The sequence below is a fragment of the Polypterus senegalus genome, chromosome 12 (genome assembly GCF_016835505.1).
Source record: "Polypterus senegalus isolate Bchr_013 chromosome 12, ASM1683550v1, whole genome shotgun sequence".
NCBI classification, from domain to species: domain Eukaryota; kingdom Metazoa; phylum Chordata; class Cladistia; order Polypteriformes; family Polypteridae; genus Polypterus; species Polypterus senegalus.
The window spans coordinates 150,178,777-150,196,497 of record NC_053165.1 but is presented as its reverse complement, the minus strand read 5'-3'; the positions used below and the strand labels follow the sequence as shown (position 1 = coordinate 150,196,497).

The 17,721-nt window shown below is 42.5% G+C and overlaps 1 protein-coding gene across 1 annotated transcript in view; it reads right to left on the bottom strand.

Moving 5' to 3' along the window:
• Positions 1 to 15,262, bottom strand: part of myo5c (myosin VC) — an 86,952-nt gene extending 71,690 nt beyond the window's left edge. Inside the window, exons 1-4 of the mRNA XM_039770309.1 lie at positions 15,023 to 15,262; positions 1,402 to 1,512; positions 709 to 880; positions 171 to 315 (exon numbers count right to left, since the gene is read on the bottom strand). Coding sequence (XP_039626243.1) covers positions 171 to 315; positions 709 to 880; positions 1,402 to 1,512; positions 15,023 to 15,049 — 455 coding nt within the window. The 5' untranslated portion in view covers positions 15,050 to 15,262. The remainder of the gene's footprint in view (positions 1 to 170; positions 316 to 708; positions 881 to 1,401; positions 1,513 to 15,022) is intronic.
• Positions 15,263 to 17,721: the final 2,459 nt, after the last annotated feature.

Here is a 17,721-nt window from a genome sequence, read left to right as displayed (position 1 = left end):
ATAATCTGTATGCCGGCATCATATTATATATTACTTAAGCAATTAAGCTACAAAAATTTGATAGCATGCTCAAAGTTCTCCCCAATACTTTTATTTCTAAAAAAAACATACAGTCAGAGGACACCACATTACAACACTCATCCCCAGCTATAAATGATCAATCACATCACCTGGCCATTTGTTTATAAGCTTCTTCTGCAACAGCAAATATATGAGGATCCATGTCTCCCATATTCTGACCACTGTATGCATGGATGATGGCCTCCCCATAGATCGGTAGCTGTTTGTATGGATTGATGGCTACAAGAATAATACCTAAAGAAGGAAACAAATCAGGCATATTTACAAAATATCAACATATTAAAAATACAGCTTTTTAAAATACTGTATAGTGTTATTCTACAGTAAACATGTTTGAAAATGCTACATAGCTTCTAACATGAAAGTTCACCAAGGTGTTGTCTCCTCACCACAATGTGTAAAGTTTTAAGTTTATTTAAATATATTAAATAAGGGAAGGAGAATAAAAGGAAAAGATAGTAAAACAGAGCATTCATGAGTAAGCCTACGCCCAGAGATTTAGAAGTAAATGATCGCACATCACTGCACTCATCCATAAACACTTCACCTGCATCCTTGCGTTTTTTTTACCACTCATTACTGAGCCACACATAAGCGCGATCTTCCTTAGCAAGGTTTGATATTTACCACTGTAGGTGTAGATGAGCTTCGACTCCATGAAGCGCACTTTGAGGTTGTGTAGGACGGCTGGTTCGTGAAGGTAGCTGAGAGCTGTCAGATCATTTTCGCCCACCAGGATATCAGGATTGCGGAGAGGCGGTAAAGCCTGGGATACTGGATCCAGAGGATATCTGATTTCCTACAAAATACACTTAGACTTTTTTTATTTAGGAAGAGGACTTCATTGTAGCACTTACGATACTTCTTCATCAGCAATTTATTAATTTTCATATGTATCGATTGTATCAAAATATAAGCTGTAAGGCAGTACCCAATGTTGGACAGGGTGCTAGTCTGTTGCAGTGCCCACTAATGCACAAACACCCACCAACCGACAGGGTCAACACAGAGTCACCAAATAACTTAACCTGCCCACTGGAATACCCAGATGCAGGCAATGCCCAAGTTTTAACTGGAACCCAGAATAACAGAGACGTGAGGCAGCAGTGTTAACCACTGTTATAGTTCCACACCTTTTTACACAATACAGATGTTGCTATTGTAGCACTGAGCAGCATTTCCTCTTCTTGATTGGCTGTTGATGTTCTACATCCCTGATTGGCTGTTAACTCTCAGAGACACAAGACAATCTACAACTTAAATGGTTCCACTTCATTTCAAATATGGCTAATATTGTGAGTGGATGGGATGGATTCTTACCGTTCCATCCTCTAGCTGTATCTCAAGCACATCTTCCCCTGGTTTATAATCCTTGGTGATTTCAGCCGATTTCCAGACATTTTCAGGGTCGGGAATCCATACTCTGTTGTACTGAAAAATATGAATCGCATTTTATACTATTGTTGTGTACTGCTGCCATATTTTTTATTCAAAGAAATGTAACAGAGATAGTGAAAGGTATTTATAATGGAAATAGATGAAACATTTCAAAGTACAGTAATCCCTCCTCGATCGCGGGGGTTGCGTTCCAGAACCCCCTGCGATAGATGAAAATCCGCAAAGTAGAAACCATATGTTTGTATAGTTATTTTTATATATTTTAAGCCCTTATAAACTCTCCCACACTGTTAACATTATTAGAGCCCTCTAGACATGAAATAACACCCTTTAGTCAAAAGTTTAAACTGTGCTGCATGACAAGACAGAGATGACAGTTCTTTCTCACAATTAAAAGAATGCAAATATATCGTCTTCTCTTCAGGAGCAGAGAATTTCAGAGTGGGAGAAAGAGAGCGCTCGCAAAGAAAAGCAAACAATCATAAAATCAATACGTGTGCTTTTAAGTTTGCCGCGGCATTTTTTAGAGGAGCGTCAGTATCTTCTAAGCAAACAGCCTCTGTGCAAACAGCCCCTCTGCTCACATCTCCTCCGTCAGGCGCAGAGAACGTCAGAGAGAGAGCGAGATTAAAGCAAACAATCAACAGCACCTCTGCTCACAGCCCCTCCGTCAGGCGCAGAGAATGTCAGAGAGGGTGAGATAGAGTCAGAGACAAGCAAACAATCAAGCATATCTTATAACATGGAGGAGTTTTAGTTAATATATAATACATGCTCTGATTGGGTAGCTTCTAAGCCATCCGCCAATAGTGTCCCTTGTATGTAATCAACTGGGCAAACAAACTGAGGAAGCATGTACCATAAATTAAAAGACCCATTGTCCTCAGAAGTCCACGAACCAGCGAAAAATCTGTGATATATATTTAGATATGCTTACATTTAAAATCCGCGATAGAGTGAAGCTGCGAAAGTCGAAGCGCGATATAGCGAGGGATTACTGTACTTAACTTATTTGAGGCAGAAGAGGATTTTGATTGTCAGGACAGAGGACAAAAACAAGATGACAGCAACCTTGTAAGACTAAACACACCAGCTAGACACAGTGCCAGGCCCACTTATGAGGGGTCAGACTGGGGTGTGTGTAGATTTTTGAATAAAATTCCTTCCATCCACTAACAAGCCTACTTAATTCATTTCAGTGTGAAAAGGGCAGGAAGTGGCCCTGGAAAGCATGATGGAGGACAAGCTCCAGGAATAAAAAGTGTAAAAGGCATCAAAAATTCCACAGGGCCTTGATAATTCCTTTTTTTTTTTTTTTCTTTTAATATTTGTATTGATTTTAATTACAAACAGATAACACATATTTCCTTTAATGCAGAGCTTTTGAAACTATTCAAGTGAAAATTTATTTTCATTTTCAGTTTCAATAAATAATGAAGTAACAACCGATAGTATAATTAGAGAATCAAAACACCAGGATAAGAAACAAAAACAAACAAACAAACAAACAAAAAAAAAGAACTTAAATAACCCCTTCCAGAAGACAAACACCACAATACTGTTTGCAAAATGATTCTTCTTCTTTTGGCTGCACCCGTTAGGGGTTCCCACAGCGGATCATCTTCTTCCATCTCTTCAAGTCCTCTACATCTTGTTCTGTCACCCCCATCACCTGCATGTCCTCTCTCACCACATCCATAAACCTTCTCTTAGACCTTTCTCTTTTCCTCTTCCCTGGCAGCTCTATCCTTAGCACCCTTCTCCCAATACACCCATCATCTCTCCTCTGCACAAGTCCACACCAGCACAATCTCACCTCTCTGACTTTGTTTCCCAACTTGAGCTGACCCTCTAATGTCCTCATTTCTAATCCTGTCCATCCTCACTACACCCAATGCCAATCTTAGCATCTTTAACTCTGCCACCTCCAGCTCTGTCTCCTGCTTTCTGGTCAGTGCCACCGTCTCCAACCCATGACTTTATTAAGGGTGGTGCAGTGATATCGCTGCTGCCTCGCAGTTAGGAGACTCGGGTTCGCTTCCCAGGTCCTTCCTGCGTGGAGTTTGCATTTTGTGAATTTCCCCTTGGGATTAATAAAATATCTATCTATCTATATACCACAGCTGGTCTCACTACTGTCCTCTAGACCTTCCCTTTCACTCTTGCTGATACTCAACTGTCACAAATTACTTCTGACACTGCAAAATGATACAGCAAATATTTAAGTCAAATAATCCTAAAAGTAAGATATTATATTTTGATTAATAATAGAATTACTAACATAACTTTATGTCAGCAGTCCAACCTGAGACAAACCCAAATAATTAGGGTTACTGGGTTTGGGTTATACCTCAGTGGCACAATGGATCCTCTCGGAGACACTTTACATGTACAGTATTTTTGAAAAACACATCTTAAATTGTGATACATTTTATTCACATATACAGTAGACATCATGAATACAACTGCTAGGCATATATGGCAAAATTGGATACTTCTATGACGGCGATATTTCAGTTTTTTATTTTTAATACATCCACAAACTTTTCTAAAAACATGTTTTTACATTGTCATTATTAGTAGAGATTGATGGGCAAAAAATGTTTTATTCATTTTATTTCAAGAAAGTAACATAGTGTACCATCAAGCAGATAAAGTTTGCCGAACTACAAATTACTTCAAAAATTAATCTAGAAAGAACACCCAGAGATATTGAGAGAAAAAACAAAATCTAACAAAACAAGAATTTCATTTAAGAATAAATTTGCAACACAATAAATTATGCAGAAAGAAACCACTCTCTTAACACAGAAGGTGACTTCCTGATGGAAAGCAATTTGGACGAGAGCGTCAGTAGGCTTTGCGCCCTAGGAACCAAGTCACCCAGACTATTCTGTAACATTTCAGTAATGGACCGCTCTGATGATAAAATAAGTCATTATGATAGCAATTGATAAGGAGAATTCATAATTAAATTGCAGAATTACGGTATTAGAGGGTTCCTCTAGAGTGCCACTTTATCTTGCATGATTTGGCTCAGAAACTAATCACCGCATCATCATCTCACAACAGGCTTATGTTTTGAGTTTGGGATTCTTCCATCCAGCCGTTTTAGCTCTAGATCGTCCTCAAGAAACTGTGACACAGAGACAGATACACACCCATCATCAAGAGATTGATGTTTTCAGTATCGGGGATCCTAAAATGTCGAGATCCGTCAAAAACCAGAGATTGAAATTTTTGACAAATCTAAAGCTTTCGCTCCTCCCTCATAGACGATCAGTTATGGTGGGGTAGGGCGCAAAGCAATAATGTCAGCAGCTTTTAGCAAAGGCAATCTGTTTATACCGTAGGAGGATCTGAATTACAACAGTATACAAAACTGTGGACTTCACCGTATAAAGAAAGCAAACTTGAAGCAATCAACAAAAGAGGGAGAGAAAGAGAAAATGTTAACACCTACTTCCACTCCACCAAATTACCTATGTCGAGAACCCGGTCTACCTGCAGCAGGGGCTCCAGACACTAAGCATCCATCTGCTCTGAATTGTCCCAAATGCAGGCAAGGCTTCAGTAGGCTGACAAGAGAAATGACCGTGCAAGAGCTGGAATCCTTTAAGTGACCACAGCAGAACAGGACCAGCACATCAGACTGACCTAACTGAGAGACTGTTTCATATCCAAGACCCATGTTGTTCCTGAACCCGCCAGCAAACTCAATGACAACATCGGTGGCAGGACGATAAGGTGCTATGCTAGGACTAGAGTAAGGTGAAGCGTCAGGGGCCCTCTACTCGCACGTTCTACATGTCTGACCCTACAACAATGACAGGCCACACAGTTACTGCAGTCACAAGAGTCTGAAGAAATGGATGCTGATGTGCAAGTGCTTTCATGGACTGCCTTCTCATCCTGCCTTAACCTGGGGTACCTTCAGGATGAGACAGATAAATAGATAGATATACTTTATTAATCCCAACGGGAAATTCACATAGCCTACTCCAGCAGCAGCATACTGATAAAAAAACAATATTAAATTAAAGAGTGATAACAATGCAGGTAAAACAGACAGACAATAACTTTGTATAATGTTAACGTTTACCCCACCGGGTGGAATTGAAGAGTCGCATAGTGTGGGGTCTCCTCAGTCTGTCAGTGGAGCAGGATGGTGACAGCAGTCTGTCACTGAAGCTGCTCCTCTGTCTGGAGATGATTCTGTTCAGTGGATGCAGTGGATTCTCCATGACTGACAGGAGTCTGCTCAGCGCCCGTCGCTCTGCCACAGATGTCAAACTGTCCAGCTCCGTGCCTACAATAGAGCCTGCCTTCCTCACCAGTTTGTCCAGGCGTGAGGCGTCCTTCTTCTTTATGCTGCCTCCCCAGCGCACCACCGTGTAGAAGAGGGTGCTCACCACAACCGTCTGGTAGAACATCTGCAGCATCTTATTGCAGATGTTGAATGACGCCAGCCTTCTAAGGAAGTATAGTCGGCTCTGTCCTCTCTTACACAGAGCATCAGTATTGGCAGTCCAGTCCAATTTGTCATCCAGCTGCACTCCCAGATATTTATAGGTCTGCACCCTCTGCACACAGTCACCTCTGATGATCACGGGGTCCATGAGGGGCCTGGGCCTCCTAAAATCCACCACCAGTTCCTTGGTTTTGCTGGTGTTCAGGTGTAAGTGGTTTGAGTCGCACCATTTAATAAAGTCCTTGATTAGGTTCCTATACTCCTCCTCCTGCCCACTCCTGATGCAGCCTACGATAGCAGTGTCGTCGTGGCAGGACTCACTACATTCAGAGACATGTTAGTTCAGCAATGAAGGCTGCAATTTCAGTCCAACATTGCTTTATTTCTTTCTTTCTTTTTTTTTTTTTTAAATTCCAACAGTATTTACTGTTGACGCTGCACAGAAAATTGTTAAAAACAACCTGTACAAAGGACTTGGGGCAAAAACTAAAATGTAAATAAAAATATAGATTCTGTGTCTAAAATATTAATCTCAACTTAAAACAAATCATGTAAGTAGCGTGTTCATGAAAGTGTATTATGGAACAGCATTAAAAAAGGCCCAATGTAAATGGAGAGGCACCTGAATGTGAAAGTAAACATTGAGCTAAATTAAATAACACGGAGGGTCAATAAACCACTCATAAAAGCTATTATTAGAACTCGATACTTAATTTCTGAACTCCCGTCCAGCTCAAATGAAAAATGAGTAAAGTCAATTCCCTAAGGATGGAGCAGAATGATCAGCTCTTATTAGCTGGGCAGACGTAAAAAGTGCAGCTATCCCGACAAGTTCACCAGACTTGACAATTTTATGTGCCCTTACATAACTTACCTTTCATACAGATCACTAAACAGATAACCACTTGGTGAGATTATTTTGGCGAGCTATCAGCCTTTTTAGCTGCCTTGCTTCCTCTTTTCTGAAAAATAACGGCAAACGTCATGCATCAGGCCTGCTGCTTTCTGTCCCACGTTGATAAAGAAGTGTTCATTGGTTAAAAATACGATATTGAGAGTTTGTCTTTGCCCATGTTACTCAGCTCACTTTTAAACTATATTCTGAATGAGAGGACATTCAAGAACACTCAAAACCAAGAAGCTAATAATCGACATACATACAGCGCCACTTGTTTTTTACATTAGCAGCATTATCATTTGTGCAAACCAGTAAAACCAAGGTGCCAAGGCTACAATTATCTAATAAACTTGGCTCATAGACCACATGAAAGTGCTTGGCAGACCATAAACCTCCCGTTGTTCACTTGACAAAAGAGCAAATTCAAAAGGGCATGTAATTAAGGTCACAACACTGAAGTCTAAACCAAACAGAGCACTAGATAAAAGACGTTCACAACGTCAAGAATCACAAGGATAAGACGAGGACCTCCAGTCAGGATCCCCACTTTATTCTCCTTAACCCATCTGCAAACTAATGTTGCCTAGCAACACACTTGGGTGGGCAGGGCTGGGGTGCACCTAAAAGGCAGGACCAGGCCAGAGCTTAGCACATAAGTTAGGATCTCCTCCCTGTCGATCACTCATCTGCTAACTAATCAACCATATTTACTTGAAAAAGTACCCATCTGAAGTGAACAACATTCCGAGGCACTTCTTAGCACAATCGCTGATACTTTCCTATACATTGTGGTGGATGGCGGGGGAGAGGAGCAATACCTTCTCCGGGTCACGAGATGGCAGCCGCCCTGGTCTGCGTGGGGGCCACGGGAGCACAGCTTGGAAGCTCATCCCGTTTGGGGCCCCGATAATTATGGAGCCCTGGAAGTGCTGCCGGAAGAAGAATCCAGGTATGCCCGGAGTGCTTCCGGGTGCAAGAACAGCACTTCTGCCACACCAGGAAGTGCTGCTGGGAGAAGATCAGGAAGCACCTGGAGCACATCCGGGGGAGGTATAAAAGAGGCCGCCTCACTCCACTCAGGAGGCCGGAGTCGGGTGGAAGAGGACAGAGCTTGCCTGGGAGGAGTTGGAGGCGATAGAGAGGAGGAAAAGAAGTCTGAAGGACAGTTTGATGGCGATTAGTGCACTGTACTATTGTGTGGTGCAATAAACGTGTGTGTTTTCAGACATTCTGCATCTGCTTGTTTGAGTCCGGGGACGAATATTTCCACAACATATAGTATAGACATATTAATGTGTGTGTGTGTAAATATGTATATATATTCATATGAAAAGGTGCTCTGACTAGATAATCTACTTATTTTTTTTTTTATATACGTTGTAGCCCTGGAAGAGATTCAGGAAAAGGAATTATGTCAGCAGCCTTGTTCAGTTAGTGCCTTGTGAACACTTATAGAATTTAAACCAAGTAGCTTCAATGGCACTGAGGCAGTTCATTTAGATTGATCAGCAAGATAAAACCTAGAAAAACTTGTCCTAAACATCACACAGAATGGGAAACATCATGTGGGTTTGGGGGAAGATGGTGGTGATGGCGTAACAAATTCCATCCCCGTGAAGCTGCTCCAACTGAAACCCAGCATGAAAGCAGCCACCTGATGGAAAAGCGACATGCAAAATTCATACTTCCCAATTCAAGGCTCTCCAAGGAAAGTAAGTTTTAATTATAGAATTTCTTTTACAATAGCAAATGCAATTTTAAAAAGTAAATATTTCACAGATATCCAAATACTACTGGATATTGGTTTCTCGATTATCATTAGAATGAACGATTTTAAAGTGAGGCGTCCTTAGTTGTGCTCAATTTTTTCAATGTGTTCTTGTTCTACATTTTATATTGGTTGCTCTCCTTCTCAACAGAATTGTAACAGAAAGATGATAACTGATGGGTTTTTTTTCTTGCATTGTGGAATAACTTTACACCACCTTGGAGAGGCTGGTCCTGGACTATATGAGCCCACTTGAGAAAGACCACTTGGAACCACTGCAGTTTGCCTATCAGAAAAAGACGAGTGGAAAATGCAGTTGTCTGTCTGCTCCACAAGGCAGAACAAAGCTGGCAGGAGTGTGAGGATTATATTTTTTGATTTCTTCAGTGGCTTCAATACTATCCAGCCATCCCCGTTAAAGGGTTTGGCTTTGTGTTATGCAGTTGGAAGAGCCTATGGTGTTGTTAATTATGGACTCTCTGTCCAGCAGATTGCAGTCTGTGAAGCTCTGTGAACAACAGTGGAGCATCACAAGTGACCATCCTGTCCCCTTTTCGGTTAACCCTGAATACCTCAGACATTAAATAGAACAGCAGGTCAGGTCACTTGAAGAAACTCTTGGATGACAGGGTGTACTGACGAGGGGTTTGGGGGGGGGTTAGACCAACTACTGTTGTCAGGTACAGAACTTTGAGAAATGGCTGCAACTCAACATCATCAAATCCAAAATACTGTTTGTTGGTTTTCTTCAAAGAGTCACTACACCTGGAAACTGTTTAGAGAGTGGATGTGGAGGTGTTGCACTGCTACAAGTACTTGGGGGTCCACATCTTTGACAGCCTGGATTGATCTGGTAACACAAAGGGGACGAGCGGATCTTTTCTCAGCAGACTGCATTCCTTTAACGTGGGTGGTGACATCCTTTACATGTTCTACAGTACAGGTATCTTGATTATCTACGCTGTGGTATGCTGGTCTGGTAAAATCATTTCAAGAGAGGCCCACCAAATCAACAAGCCGATGCAGAAGGCAAGATCTTTCATGGAATGCACTCTCAACCTACTCGACGTGTGTGAAAGCAAGAAAGTAGACAAAGCTGATGGCCATTATGAACAAAACTTCACATCCTTGCTGTTACACAGAAACATTGAGGACTTTCAGCGAACAAATTAGTGTAACAGGAAATGCCACCTGGACTCCTTCATACCAATGGCAACACACCTTTATAACGCTTCATTTGAACTGCTCTATTATCTTTAGCCAAGTCAGAAGTTTTCCTCTTATTTATTCTGGTATGTATTTGTTTATTGAGTTTCTATAAAAGCTAAATTTCTCAAATTGGGACAAATAACGTTTAATCTACACACGATATTCAGGAATAATAAAGGGTTAACATATTTGGGGAACATTTATAGTGAAATATCATCTGGTGAAATCATTCATGAACCTCTGCTTTATAAAAGGCACTAGAAAACATTGCCTAAAACAGGAAACTTATTCTAAAGAAAGCCCTTATTACAATTAAAACTGGTTTTGACAACTCTTAAATATTAATTGAATAAAACACATCTGATGTTTCATACCCTAAGTGGAGTGGCACAGTGGTGCAGTGTTTAGCACTTGGGCTGCAGTCAGACACTCCTGAGTATGTCCGGGTGCTCCAAAGCCACAAGGGTTTGATTAATTTGACTTTGTGGTGGCCTGGTTTGAGCCAATAAGGTCTGTGTGAGAATGCAGCCTGCAATGGTCTAGCTCAATAAAATCAACTATTATACAGTGATAGATAGATATGAAAGGCACTGGGGTGGCACGGTGGCGCAGTAGGTACAGCTGCTGCCTCGCAGTTAAGAGACTCGGGTTCGCTTCCTCCCTGCGTGGAGTTTGCATGTTCTCCCCGTGTCCGCGTGGGTTTCCTCCTGGTGCTCCGGTTTCCCCTCACAGTCCAAAGACATGCAGGTTAGGTGAATTGGCGATTCTAAATTGGCCCTAGTGTGTGCTTGGTGTGTGCCCTGTGGTGGGCTGCCGCCCTGCCCGGGGTTTGTTTCCTGCCTTGCACCCTGTGTTGGCTGGGATTGGCTCCAGCAGAGCCCCCGTGACCGTGTAGTTAGGATATAGCGGGTTGGATAATGGATGGATGGATGAAAGGCACTGTATGGTACGATAGATAGATAGATAGATAGATGAAGGGCACTATATAAGACTATATAACAGATAGATAGATAGATAGATAGATAGATAGATAGATAGATAGATAGATAAGACACTATATAATTAATAGATAGATAGATATGAAAGGCACTATATTATAGATAGATAGATAGATAATAAAATTTAAACCACCTATTGTGTAGGTTCCCCCTCATGTTGTCAAAACAGCTCTGACCTATCGAGGCATGGGCTCCACCACACCTCTGAGGGTGTCTAGTAGTGTCTGGCACCAAGACATTAGCAGCAGCTCCTTTAAGTTCAGTAATTTGTGAGGTGAAGCCTCCATTGATCCAACTTGTTTTTCCCAGCATATCCCACAAACACTCAACTGGATTGAGATCTGGTGAGTTTGGAGGCCAAGTCGACAACACCTTGAATTCTTTGTCACATTCCTCAAACTTTTCCGAATAGTTTTTACAGTGGGGCAGGGTGCATTATCCTGCTGAAAGAGGCCACTGCCATCAGAGAATACTGTTGCCATAATGGGGTGTATGTGGTCTGCAAAAATCTTTGGGTAGGTGGCATGTGTCAAAGTGGCATTCACACGAATGCCAGGAGCCAAGGATCTGCAACAGAACATTGCCCAGAGCACCACACAGCCTCCACCAGCTTGCCTTCTTTCCACAGTGCCTCCTGCTGCCATCTCTACCCCAGGTAAACAATGCACACACATCTGGCAGTCCACAAGATCTAAAAGAAAATGTCACTTATCAAACCAGGCCACAATTTTCCATTGTTGGTGTTTTCGACTGGGTCAGCATGGGCATTCTGAATGTTGTGCAGCTATGAAGCCCCATAAGCAGCACACTGCGATACACTGTTTGTTCTCTTGTGGCCAGCATTTTGTACTGCAGAAGCTCCTCTGACAAGCCTCCAACTCTCCAGGCACATCAATGAGCCTTGGATACCAATGACCCTGTCACCAGTTTACCGGTTGTCCTTCCATGGACCACTTTTGGTAGGTACTAACCACTGCATACCGAGAGCAGGCCACAAGACCTGCCGTTTTGGAGATGCTCAACACCATCGTCTGGCAATCACAATTTGGCCTTGTCAAAATCACTCAGATCCTTATGCTTGCCCACGTTTGCTGCTTCCAACACATCACCTTCAAGAACTGACTGTTCGCTTGCTGCCTAATGTATCCCAGCCCTTGACAGGTGCCATTGTAATGTGATGATCAATGCCACTCACCTCACCTGTCAGTTGTTTTAATGTTTTGGGTGATCGGTGTATAGGTCAATAAACACACACAAAAAAAAAAATAAAGGTTCTATGTAACACAAAGGGTGGCACTGCTGCCTCGCAGTTAGGAGACACGGGTTCACTTCCCGTGTCCTCCCTGCGTGGAGTTTGCATGTTCTCCCCGTGTCTGCGTTGGTTTCCTCCCACAGTCCAAAGACATGCAGGTTAGGTGCATTGGCGATCCTAAATTGTCCCTAATGTGTACTTGGTGTGTCTGTGAGTGCCCTGCGGTGGGCTGGCGCCCTGCCTGGTGTTTGTGTCCTGCCTTGCGCCCTGTGTTGGCTGGGATTGGCTCCAGAAGACCCCCGTGACCCTGTAGTTAGGATATAGCGGGTTGGATAATGGAAGGATGGAACACAAATAGCTGTGAAGTGCGAAATATGATAGACATCAGTAAATAAAAAATTAAAGGCACTATATAACATGAATAGCCATGAAATGCACAATATGATGGACAGACAGACCGATAGATAGGATAGGACCGGGCACATGAAAATTTAAATTCCACAATGCAGTCTCTAGACCAGGGGTCGCGAAGTCCGGTGCTGGAGGACCACCGTGGGTGCAGGTTTTCATTCTAACCCTCTTTTTAATGAGTGCCCTGTTTGTGCTGCTAATTAACTTCTTGTGAATTCATTTTAATTGAAACACTTGTTTAAGATTTGTTCCCCTGAATTTCTTCCTTTCCATCCTTAAATGGCACCCAAACAGAAATGAAATGTGAAGCGAGTGAGCCAACAGAAGACCACCTAATTCAGGGCCTCAAACTCTAACCAGTTGCTTCATTAGGCGGCGAGTCTTGTCGTTAATTATAAACTCGTTCTTTAGTTCCATGGCTTGTTGCTGCTCTCGTGGTGCATTAGCAGACATGTCTGAAATTGTTGATTTTTCTCTTTCTAAGAGCACCGTTTAAAATTTTTGTGGACCTGAGCAGATCGACATTCCCGAGACCACCATCTTTCTTTATTTTCAGATATTGTATGATGGACACCAGTTGTTTTGGCTCGTTTTGTATCTCGTTATTATTTGGCTGCTAATTAAGGAAAAACAAACAATTAAGGGGTCTGAGTCTTCAAAACGCAAGTCAATTAAAATGAATTGAAAAGAAGTTAATTAGAAGCAAAAACAGGTCACTAATTAAGAAAAGGGTTAGAATGAAAACCTGCAGCCACTGGGACCCTCCAGGACCGGAGCTGGAGACCCCTGCTCTAGACAATGTGAGGTGGCAGGAGGACTGTGCTGGCCATTCATATTTACTGTATATAGTGTCATTAATATCAGCATAGAGAATTATTAAATAGTGTCTCTCATATGAAGGATACATAGATCATTTAAAAGCTTGTTAAGAATGTTTTACTTAGTGCCTTTCATATATTTATCTGAAGCTTTTTTTTGATTTATCTATTGCTTGGAGAGACCTGTTGCTGCCTACTACCTTTATGGTGTTTCAGGTATGGCGTGCATCCATTGATCGGTTCATTTACTTAAACTTTTTTTTATTTATTATTACAGGAGTCGTAAGAAAGTGGGAGCCTATCCAAGCAGTAAAGGGTACAATACAATACAATACAATACAATACAGTTTATTTTTCTATAGCCCAAAATCACACAGGAAGTGCCGCAATGGGCTTTAACAGGCCCTGCCTTTTGACAGCCCCCCAGCCTTGACTCTCTGAGAAGACAAGGAAAAACTCCCAATAAAAACCTTGTAGGGAAAATGGAAGAAACCTCGGAAAGGCAGTTCAAAGAGAGACCCTTTCCAGGTAGGTTGGGCGTGCAGTGGGTGTCAAAAGTAGGGGGTCAATACAATACAATACACAGAACAGAACAATTCCTTAATACAGCATAATAATAAAAATTTTAGAAGTACGGTTTAACAGTAGATGATATGACATAATTAGGTTTCGATATTTTTAGAGTCCTGGAGACCTCATCCATCAAGCTGCCTCCCCATTTGGCCATGCCACGGCTGAAACGTTGCTCCGATGAAAGGACCCCTCTGGGATGACCCTACCATAGGCAGGCAAACAACTTGGCAGGTGGGCCGTGGCCGTACAAGGCCTGAATAGGCCCAGGATGAGACACCTGTCAACCACTGTCCTGATAGTCTAAGTGTCAATGTAGTTTGCACATGACACTCATGACCGTGAGTATCCATTTATTGCCAGTGTCCACACAGCATGTTATAGACAAGCGTAAAGAGTTGGACATTTACCTACAGTATCTATTAACAGATAGCACTGCAAAGCCATGATAAGCAAGCATTGGGAAAATAGCATCTTGGGAATAAGGCAAGAACTGTTTTAATTGAAGTAAACGGTGAGGCTTGAATGAATGAAGGTGTGGGAAATATTTCAATTACAGCGTGCCAAGGGTTCTGTGCTATTGAAAAGCCGGACTGAACACTTTTTCCGATGGTCATTGACAAGAATTCATGCATTTTCTTCTAAATTTTCACGAGGCTGAAAGTGTCCAGTTCAGATCAGTCCAGTAGGTGGTCTGCCTGCATTGGGAGTGTAAAAAGGTGAGTAACGCGGCTCAAACACGTAAAGGCGCAAGGTGATGACATTCCAGCGGACAACTCCAGGCATATAACGCCAGGCAGACGTTTTTGAAACCCTGGGCGTATTTTGCAAAAGTAAACTAATCAGTGATTTGAAAAGTAACTAAATGAGTACAGTAACTAACAAATGGGCGTGCTAGGCGATGCCACCTGTCCGGAGGCTCGGATCGGATCGGCGCGGCTCGGCTTCCCTCCCTCTCAGCGTTCGACTCCATATGGCGTCGCTTTCCCCTGCAGCCGGACGAGCGGCGCCTTTACCAGCCGCATATCTCAGCGCTACAAAAAGTTACAAAAGTTTTTGCACTCGCCCGAGACACGTATGCCCGGCACCTGCACTTCCGCCAGCCATGTTCCACCTTACGCCTAAAAGTACTTTTTCTGTCACCCTACCTTCGTGTAAAGCTCCGCCAAAGCCATTCCTTCGGATTCATCCAGGATTCGGAGAGACAAAGACGGGCGTCAGCTACAGCAGCCGCGGGTTGAGTACGGTCGGGTCGCGTCGCGTCGCGTCCTGCTCTGGTCACATTACAAGCGGCATTCCGCCCCTCGGCACTGTTCGGCGTGATGCTTGCTGTATATCCCAGCAGGTGAGTCGGCGTCCCACCTGTATTGTACACAGTGGCGGCCTCCTGGACTTCGGCCCTCCTTCTCTCCGCCCAGATTCCGTCTTGTGACAAGCCGACGGCGATGATTCATTTTCTCAGGCACTGAGAGGACGGAGGCGCACAACCCAAAAATCCATCCGTCCATCCATTAACTGACGTACGATTGTAAGTTCATCCCGGCAACGTCGGGCGCGGGACGTCAATTTGATGGGGCCGTGCTGAAGATGTGGGAGGAAAGAGCAGCTGATGGACAAATTGCACGCAGACACAGAGAGAACGTACACACACACACACCGCACGGGATCGACTCTGCTGGGGGGAATCACTCCACTCAGGATTCACTGCACACCACCATTGCTTTGGGATACCGTATTTCCTCAGCCAAAAAAAAGGGCATTTTTGGGATTCCCTTTTGGAACTTAGCATATGTAAGTGCAGGTGTAGCACTTTTTCTCCGTAACAGACCACCACACCTCAGCATCCATCATAGAGGTCGATTGTTTAGGCCTAAATAAGCAAGAGATTTTTTTTTTTTTTTTACAATAACCAAAAAAAAAACCAAACAGTGGTGGGAACTCATTCTACCCTAGGTCTAGGAGAGACCTCAAAAACAGAATTTTTCTTTCAGGAAAGTAAATGAACGGTGGCTCTGACATTAGAAGAACAGTGCTTCCAACTTCCCTCCGGGTCCCCTGTGCATTCTGGAGAATCATCCGGAACATGGTCTGTTTTCCCCAAAAAAACCTAACCTGCCCACACCTCCAACTGAAAACATACCTATCCTCTCCGAGCCACAAGTAAACAAAGGACAACGGAAATTACGGGTAAGTGCGTTTAAAGATGGAAGCCAGGAAGCATTTCTTTTCCCAAAGATTTGTGGGACTAGGGAGCAAGCTACTAAGACATGAAGCTGAAACCTTAACAAACTTTAAGAAAATTTTGGAAGAAATTTTGATAGCTTAGCTAAACAAAGTGGCTTGATGGACTGAGTGTGCTCCTCTCATTTGTCAAATTTGTTTTGTTCTTATGTAGGGGAGTGGGGGGTATGGCGTATGGTGGGTGGCATTTGTAATAACTTCCATAATGTTTATAATGTGTGTGGCACACTGTTTGAGAACCTCTAAGGTTATCAATTTCCCAAATGAAAAAAGGGGCCCACCTTGGAGTTCATCAGAGTGGTATTGGGTGATGGTTTCATCCCCTTTGGAGTTCTTTTCTCCATTCAAGACCGGGTTGCTTCATTTGTAATTACTTCTGTAATGTCAATCACGTGCCATTTTAGAACCAGTTATCTACAGCATCGCCATTCTGGGTTCACCTGATGTTTGTTAAAAATACTATGGCAGGTAACACTCAGGAGCGGACTGGGTCTCAAAACCGGCCTGGGCATCCTTCAACGAATGAGGTGACGAGGTTGACCCACTTGGCCTGTTATTCATTGTAATTTTATTAAACGTTTTGACGAGTACGCGGCTCACTACTTGCTAGAGCCTATGATATGAACATTACTCGATAATCAAACTGCTCATTTACAATGGAATAAATGATAACCGAGGTTATAATGAAAACCTCGCATGATTGAAATGTTCCATTAGCTTAACGATAAACTATAAATGTTCCGTCCTATTATGAAAAATTCCTATCCTGTGTCGAATCGTATTTCGTCATAGTAATAATCGCAGCTGAAAACCACTAATTAATCGCTCACGCAGACGACCAGAGAACAATATAATGTATAATACAAAAGCTAAACTAATTATTAGTACAGAAGAATTTAAATACTAGATATGAGATAATAATGTACATACTAAACGAAATGTAGCGGTAACGAAACAGAAATCGGCAAAAGGCAGTTTTGACCAAATTTTTCGCTGCCAATTTGTGTACTGACAACTAAAACAACTTGATGATGTAATATGGTATATTATATAGGACTATATACATCGCAGTACCAGACAGATAATGTTTAGTAGTTTAAAAAATGAATTTTAATGCCAGACAGTAACCAGTACTTCAAATTAATTTCATTAAATGGCCGGCCCATGACCAGGCCAGAGTCCGCGGCCCACCAGGCATTGCCCAAAAGCCCTAATGGCCAGTTCACCCCGGTAACACTTTTACCTGGTTGGGAACAATGGGTCACAATATAAAAAATAAATAGACAGACAAACAGTTTTATAATTACCTGTGCATCACAGTTAAGCTGAATGGATGGACATGGCAAGAAGGGGGGTGTTAGTGAGCAGTCAATATGGGTTCAGACGAGGAAGGTTGCATTTTACTAATATGCTGAAATCCTCAAAGAAGCAACAAAAGAATACAAGTACGATCAGAGAGGTGTACAGATGATTTATCTTGATCTTTAGAAGGTAAAAGACATTCGATAAGGTACCACATGAGAGGTTAGTAATCAAACTAAAAGAAGTGGGAATTTAGAGCGTGGACTGTTGGTGGGTACCACATTATGTCAAGAACAGCATACAG